Below are 8,178 nucleotides of genomic sequence, written 5' to 3' on the forward strand. Positions count from 1 at the left end.
TGATGTAGCCATGCCCTTTAACAATACATGGCAACGCTCCTGTGGTAATAGAACCGTGCCATCGTCTGATTCACCTTCAGCAGCACCACCACCACAGGAGATTCACTAGTGATAGTTAAGTAGAATTATATAGGAGCGGTGTACCTGGGTGCTCCTTTACGGCCAACCTCATGTACCCAACGAGCCCGTACGTCCTACACACCAGCAGCGGCACATCAGCATTCCAAAGGACAGCGGACAAACGTAACAGCGAACTATCAGCAAACAAAAGTCGGTCATTTTATGGACAAGGATATGGTCATATCTAAAAATGAACAAATAGCAACCAGCAATCCAAATCCCACCATGGCAAGTTGTGAATTTTGAATTCAATAAACCTGGTAATCAGATAACATGACCAGGAAGCTGCCGGATTGTTGTTAAAAACCCAACTAGTTCACCAAAAATTAATAAAAAGCAACCAGCTGACTAGGTGTCAGTGGGTATCACTCTCGCATTAGTCAGAAGGTCATGGGTTCAAATCCCACTGCAGGGACTTGAGCACATAACCTAGGCCGATACTCCAGTGCCAGTACTGAAGGAGCGTTGCACTGTCGGAGGTGCCGTCTTTCGGATGAGACGTTAAACCGAGGCCCCGTCTGCTCTCTCGGGTGGACGTAATAGATCCCACGGCCACTATTTCAAAGAAAAGCCGGGGAGTTCTCCCCGGTGTCCTGGCCAATATTTATCCCCCAACCATCATCACTAAAACAGATTGTCTGGTCATTTAACACATTGCTGCTTGTGGGAGTTTGTAGGGGCATGGAGGGCTGGGGGAAGAAAAATGACAGGTATTATAAGTTGCTGCTTACCTTTCAGAGAGTTGTGTAGCGATCACCATGTTGAATCTGAGGAAGAATGCGGGATCATTTTCGAGCAGCTGTTCAGGGCTCTGAAAGAGTCATAATGCATTTCTCAGCCAATTCCAAACAAAGGGAAAAAAAGTGACATTTTGCTTCAAATACAAATTTCCTCCCATTATCCTTTCCCTCACAAGAGTTGCCGGCTTATTGTAAAAACCCAACAGGTTCGCTAATGTCCTTCAGGGAAGGGAACCTGCCGACCTTACCCGGTCTGGCCTACACGTGTCTCCAGCCCCACACCATGTGGCAGACTCTTAATGGCCTCAGGACAGATCGGGACAGGCAACGGACACTGGGTTGCCAGTGTCACCCACATCCCGGGAACAAGTAAAGACGTTAAATTGAGGCCCCCACCCGCCTGTTCCACCGGCTTAGGTTCACGTCAAGGACCCGTTGGCACCATTCGAAGAGTCGGGAGCTCTCCCAGCCAACACTCCACCCTCACCCAACAGCACCCCAACCAACACCGGCAAAAACATTCAGTACGTTGTTCTTAGTGGGATGGTGGGAGGGAGACTGGCTGAACCGTTAGCCTAACTAACAGTCACTGCACTCCGAAAGTATTGCAATGTCATAGAATCATACAGCACAGTAGGAGGCCATTCGGCCCATCGTGCCTGTGTCGGCTCTTTGAAAGAGCTATCCAACTAGTCCCACTCTCTTGCTCTTTCCCCACAGCCCTGCAAATTTTTTCCTTTTCAAATATTTATTCAATTCCCTTTTGAAAGTTACTATTGAATCTGCTTCCACCGCCCTTTTCGGGCAGTGCATTCTAGATCATCATAACTCGCTGCATTTAAAAAAAATTCTCATCTCCCCTCTGGTTCTTTTGCCAATTATCTTTAATCTGTCTCCTCTGGTTACCGACTCTCCTGCCAGCGGAAACAATTTATTGTGTGGAAGAGTTTGAGAATTTTAAAGAGATAAAGGACATTTTATTCAAGGTAGTAAAATCTTCTATCCTGCTCGACAGAAACAGCCTCACCTCCTCCACGAAGTTTCCCCTGACATCACTGTTCAGCTCCTGCAGCAGTTCTGTGGCAGCTTGGGCTCGGTTCTGAATTCAAAGGGGAATGGAAATTTGAAACAAAATAGAGATACGTATTTTTTTTCCGGCTTCCCACACCCTCTCTAAAGAGCTGAATCCAGCTGCGTTCAGTTCACGCAAGCCTTTCACGCAGCGCCCTGCGCTGACTGTCCCCCCCGCGGTGCAGCTGGCTGTAATTTGCATCCACAATACACCCCACACCGAGTGACGGCCAGGCCACCGTAGGATTAAACGAAAAACACCCTTCGTTGAGCGACGGTGCTCAGAAGAATTGTTTCAGATCACAGCTTTTTAATTTAAGAAAAAAAACACAAGAACTCACTGTCCCAATGCTGTTCTTTGTCAGGAAGAAGCTGTGAGAGAATGGAATACAGTTAGTAAAGAGAATAAAATTCGACGGCATTCACTTCTCACACCTGGTGTCAGAGGGTTAGGAGGTAATGGACTCCCAAGCTCTGTAATCCCAAAGACATTTAGATAGGAAGATAGGAACAGGAGTAGGCCATTCAGCCCATTGAGCCTGTTCTGTCATTCAATTAGATCATGGCTGATCTGTACCTCAACTCCAATTACCTGCCTTGGTTCCATAACCCTTAATAACCTTGCCTAACAAAAATCTACCAATCTCAAGTTTTGACATTTTCAATTGACCCCTAGCCTCAACAGCTTTTATTTTGGGGGGGGATGTTCCTTTTTCCACTCCCCTTTGTGTGAAGAAGTGCTTCCTGACATCACCCCTGAACGGCCTAGCTCTAATTTTAAGGACGTTTAACCAGGGGTTCCCACGCTTTTGCCATCTTGGGCTGCATACGTCTATCACAGATAGAGTTTAAATCCAAGCTCCCATTACGTAGAATGTACAGCACAGAAACAGGCCATTCGGCCCAACAGGTCCATTCCGGTGTTTATACTCCACACGAGCCTCTTCCCTCCCCTCTTCATCTCACCCCAGCAGCATATTGGTCAGAACATTGAATACAGGAGTTGGGATGTCTTGTTGAAGTTGTACAAGACATTAGTAAGGCCACACTTGAAATACTGTGTACAGTTCTGGTCACCCTATTATAGAAAGGATATTATTAAACTAGAAAGAGTGCAGAAAAGATTTACTAGGATGCTGCCGGGACTTGATGGTTTGACTTATAGGGAGAGGTTGGATAGACTGGGACTTTTTTCCCTGGAGAGTAGGAGGTTGAGGGGTGATCTTATAGAAGTCTATAAAATAATGAGGGGCATAGATAAGGTAGATAGTTAAAATCTTTTCCCAAAGGTAGGGGAGTCTATAATGAGGGGGCATAGATTTAAGGTGAGAGGGGAGAGATACAAAAGGGTCCAGAGGGGCAATTTTTTCACTCAAAGGGTGGTGAGTGTCTGGAACGAGCTGCCAGAGGCAGTAGTAGAGGCGGGTACAATTTTGTCTTTTAAAAAGCATTTGGACAGTTACATGGGTAAGATGGGTATAGAGGGATATGGGCCAAGTGCAGGCAATTGGGACTAGCTTAGTGGTATAAACTGGGCGACATGGACATGTTGGGCCGAAGGGCCTGTTTCCATGTTGTAAACTTCTATGATTCTATCTCCTTCTATTCCTTTCTGCCTCATGTGCTTATCGAGCTTCCCCTTAAATGCATCTATGCTCGTTGCCTCAACTACTCCTTGTGGTAGCGAGTTCCACATTCTCACTATTCTCTGGGTAAAGAAGTTTCTCCTGAGTTCCTTATTGGATTTATTAGTGACTATCTTATATTTATGGCCCCTAGTTCTGGTCTCCCCCGCAAGTGGAAACATTTTCTCTACGTCTACCCTATCAAACCCTTTCATAATCTTCAAGACCTCGATCAGGTCACCCCTCAGTCTTCTCTTTTCTAGAGATAAAAGCCCCAGCCTGTTCAGTCTTCAGACAAAAATCAAACATTAATTCAAGCGAGGGACGGATATTGGAGAACACTCATGGGGCCTCACGCAGTCCGACAGGTCTGCAGGAAGCATGAAGCGTCTGGCCAAACAGGTAGAGTGCTTTTCCTCCAGTCTACCCAATCCATGCATCTGCCCATCCAATGATACCCGCACCCCCTAGGCCCAGGAAGGGTCACGGTAACACCGTTTAGCATTGCCGAAACTGCTCTGTCACCACAACTTCATGTCAAGACCGTCCCCCTCCCGCCCCTCGCCACCGAGGGTCAAGTGGCTTCAATGGCAATTAGCACTGGTAAAAAAGGGTGGAATGACTCACATTTCTACAGTGCTCTGTATGTACAACGCGATGCATCAAAACTTCAGAGGGCGGTGAACAACGAATGGCCATTGAGCATGAGGGAGAAATGGAAGAGCGGGGGCTAGGAGGGGGTGAAACCATGGGTTGAAGAGCAGGGTCCTCAGAAGGCTTTTGAAGGCAGGGATGGAGGTGGCAAGGTGAAGATGCTGAGGGAGGGGGTTCTAGAGGATGATGAGGAGGAGGAGGAGAGCTGTGGCCTATGCAATATCCTACATATAAAATGACGTATTATACATTAAACCGCAGATGGACGAAATTTCAGTCTCGATGTTTAAGGACTTACTTGTTGCCGACATCCTCCCCAGCGACAACACTGCCATCCACGATGGTGAAAGATCCAATTCCTGGGGACCAGAAGAGAGGGAGTGAAAATTTCGGGTGGTCTGGGTTAGTTATTAACCACAATCTTTGGTTTTTATTTAAAGTGGTCCAATCTTACCAGGAAGTACCAAGTTCTTCAGGATTTCAGTGCCGGTGGCACTGGCGTTAATCAGACAGACGTGAGCAGCCTCCAGCGCTTCCTGTCCGTGATCGCCCCACAGCCTGAGGGAGGAAACGCAGATGGCGGAATTAAACTTTCCAAGTTCATTGAAGCAAAGAGCTCTTGAGCAACACCTCCTAATGGTTAATCAGGTAAATAACTGCCCAGGTCAGGTAGCGAACCCATACGTGCTACAAGATCAAAGGCTCCATCCTTGGTATCGTAGTAAGTACAGCACAGAAGGAGGCCATTCGGTCCATCGAGCCTGTGGCAGCTCTTTGAAAGAGCTATCCAATTAGTCCCAATACCCCGCTCTTTCCCCATAGCCCTGTAAGTTTTTTCCTTTCAAGTATTTATCCAATTCCCTTTTGAAAGTTATTATTGAATCTGCTTCCACCGCCCTTTTCAGGCAGCGCATTCCAGATCATAACAACTCGCTGCGTAAAAAAATGTTTCCTCATCTCCCCTCTGGCATTTATAATTCACAGAACAATGCTTGGTGATTACAGACAGTTTTTTCAACTGCCCGTTGCCAAGGCAATCAGTGTGCAGACAGACAGGTGTTACCTGCAAGGTCTCAGAATATACAAATCACCAAAAAGAAACCTCACAATGCTCCACTTTTCCAGCTTCCACCCTAACCACGTCAAAGAGGCCATCCCCTATGGAGGCCATCCTCTATGGACAAAAAAAAACAGAGATAGAGAGGTAGAAACATAGAAAAGACAGCAACTGACCCGTTATATTAAAAACAGATAACATTTGTTCGCTGGTGGGGTAACGTGTAGCGTGACATGAACCCAAGATCCCGGTTGAGGCCGTCCTCATGGGTGCGGAACTTGGCTATCAATTTCTGCTCAACGATTTTGCGTTGTCGTGTGTCTCGAAGGCCGCCTTGGAGTACGCTTACCCGAAGGTCGGTGGATGAATGTCCATGACTGCTGAAGTGTTCCCCGACTGGGAGGGAACCCTCCTGTTTGGCGATTGTTGCGCGGTGTCCGTTCATCCGTTGTCGCAGCGTCTGCATGGTCTCGCCAATGTACCATGCTCTGGGGCATCCTTTCCTGCAACGTATGAGGTAGACAACGTTGGCCGAGTCACAGGAGTATGAACCATGCACCTGGTGGGTGGTGTCCTCTCGTGTGATGGTGGTATCTGTGTCGATGATCTGGCATGTCTTGCAGAGGTTACCGTGGCAGGGTTGTATGGTGTCGTGGACGCTGTTCTCTTGAAAGCTAGGTAATTTGCTGCGAACGATGGTCTGTTTGAGGTTGGGTGGCTGTTTAAAGGCGATTGTAAACAATTTTACAACACCAAGTTATAGTCCAGCAATTTTATTTTAAATTCACAAGCTTTCGGAGGCTTCCTCCTTCGTCAGGTGAACGATGTGAAAATTTTTTCACATCGTTCACCTGACGAAGGAGGAAGCCTCCGAAAGCTTGTGAATTTAAAATAAAATTGCTGGACTATAACTTGGTGTTGTAAAATTGTTTACAATTGTCAACCCCAGTCCATCACCGGCATCTCCACATCATGTTTAAAGGCGAGTAGTGGAGGTGTGGGGATGGCCATAGCGAGGTGTTCGTCGTCATTGATGACATGTTGAAGGCTGCGGAGAACATGGCGTAGTTTCTCCGCTCCGGGGAAGTACTGGACGACAAAGGGTACTCTGTTGGTTGCGTCCCGTGTTAGTCTCCTGAGGAGGTCTATGCGATTTTTTGCTGTGGCCCGTCGGAACTGTCGATCGATGAGTCGAGCGTCATATCCCGTTCTTACGAGGGCGTCTTTCAGCGTCTGTAGGTGTCCATCGCGTTCCTCCTTGTCTGAGCAGACCCTGTGTATTCGCAGGGCCTGTCCATAGGGGATGGCCTCTTTGACGTGGTTAGGGTGGAAGCTGGAAAAGTGGAGCATTGTGAGGTTGTCTGTGGGCTTGCGGTAGAGTGAGGTGCTGAGGTGCTCGTCTTTGATGGAGATTCGTGTGTCCAAGAAAGAAACTGATTCTGAGGAGTAGTCCATGGTGAGCTTGATGGTGGGATGGAACTTGTTGATATTATCGTGTAGTCTCTTTAGTGATTCCTTGCCGTGGGTCCATAGAAAGAAAATGTCGTCGATGTATCTGGTGTATAGTGTTGGTTGGAGGTCTTGTGCAGTGAAGAAGTCCTGCTCGAACTTGTGCATGAAAATGTTGGCGTATTGGGGTGCGAATTTGGTCCCCATGGATGTTCCGTGTGTTCGGGTAAAGAACTGGTTATCGAAGGTGAAGACATTGTGATCCAGGATGAAGCGGATGAGTTGTAGGATGGCGTCCGGAGATTGGCTGTTGTTGGTGTTGAGTATTGATGCTACAGACGGTTACCCGCAGATCCGACCAAAGAACACACCCACCAGCTCAACAAACTGATCAAGACCTCTCTATCTCTGTTTTTTTTTGTTTGTTGTTTCTTTTTGGTGATTTGTATATTCTGAGACCTTGCAGGTAACACCTGTCTGTCTGCACACTTGTAAACAATTTTACAACACCAAGTTATAGTCCAGCAATTTTATTTTAAATTCATAAGCTTTCGGAGGCTACCTCCTTCCTCAGGTGAACGATGTGGAAAAACCTGAGGAAGGAGGTAGCCTCCGAAAGCTTGTGAATTTAAAATAAAATTGCTGGACTATAACTTGGTGTTGTAAAATTGTTTACAATTGTCAACCCCAGTCCATCACCGGCATCTCCACATCATGTCTGCACACTGATTGCCTTGGCAACGGGCAGTTGAAAAAACTGTCTGTAATCACCAAGCAATGTTCTGTGAATTATAAATGCGATTTCATTTCGAGGATTTCATTTCGTTCACCTGAGGAAGGAGGAAGCCTCCGAAAGCTTGTGAATTTAAAATAAAATTGCTGGACTATAACTTGGTGTTGTAAAATTGTTTACAATTGTCAACCCCAGTCCATCACCGGCATCTCCACATCATGAAAACCATTCATGATCTTGGAATACCTCTATTAAATCTCCCCTGGTCATGGTTGACTTAGGTGATCACAGCTGGGGGAGCAGTAGGGGCTCTACAATTGGCTTAGGTGTTGCTGGACCTAGAGAGCAGTTCCAGCTCCTGATTACAATCCAGTGTCCGTCTGTGCTGAAGTTGGTCAGAGCAGTGGTTGAGATGCTACAATTGGTCTTGGTGTCTCCAGGTTAGAAAGAGAGAACATAATAGCCAGGGTTCCTGATCCATATCATTATCCAGTGATTCCTGCCGGAGAGCACCCAGTGTGGAACATCGGGAAAGGGCATGATAGGGTCCGGGCTTGGCTATGATGCCTCTAATTGTCCAATAGTCTGCTGACATGCATGAACTCTTTTGAACCATGATGTGGAGATGCCGGTGATGGACTGGGGTTGACAATTGTAAACAATTTTACAACACCAAGTTATAGTCCAGCAATTTTATTTGAAATTCACAAGCTTTCGGAGGCTTCCTCA

The 8,178-nt window shown here is 46.8% G+C and overlaps 1 protein-coding gene across 1 annotated transcript in view; it reads right to left on the reverse strand.

The window, feature by feature from the left end:
• Positions 1-8,178, reverse strand: part of nae1 (nedd8 activating enzyme E1 subunit 1) — a 29,817-nt gene that overhangs the window by 20,571 nt on the left and 1,068 nt on the right. The window contains exons 2-7 of the mRNA XM_067998180.1: positions 4,665-4,768; positions 4,509-4,569; positions 2,273-2,303; positions 1,888-1,959; positions 852-931; positions 145-254 (exon numbers count right to left, since the gene is read on the reverse strand). Coding sequence (XP_067854281.1) covers positions 145-254; positions 852-931; positions 1,888-1,959; positions 2,273-2,303; positions 4,509-4,569; positions 4,665-4,768 — 458 coding nt within the window. The remainder of the gene's footprint in view (positions 1-144; positions 255-851; positions 932-1,887; positions 1,960-2,272; positions 2,304-4,508; positions 4,570-4,664; positions 4,769-8,178) is intronic.

This window comes from Heptranchias perlo, chromosome 16 (genome assembly GCF_035084215.1).
Source record: "Heptranchias perlo isolate sHepPer1 chromosome 16, sHepPer1.hap1, whole genome shotgun sequence".
Taxonomy (NCBI): domain Eukaryota; kingdom Metazoa; phylum Chordata; class Chondrichthyes; order Hexanchiformes; family Hexanchidae; genus Heptranchias; species Heptranchias perlo.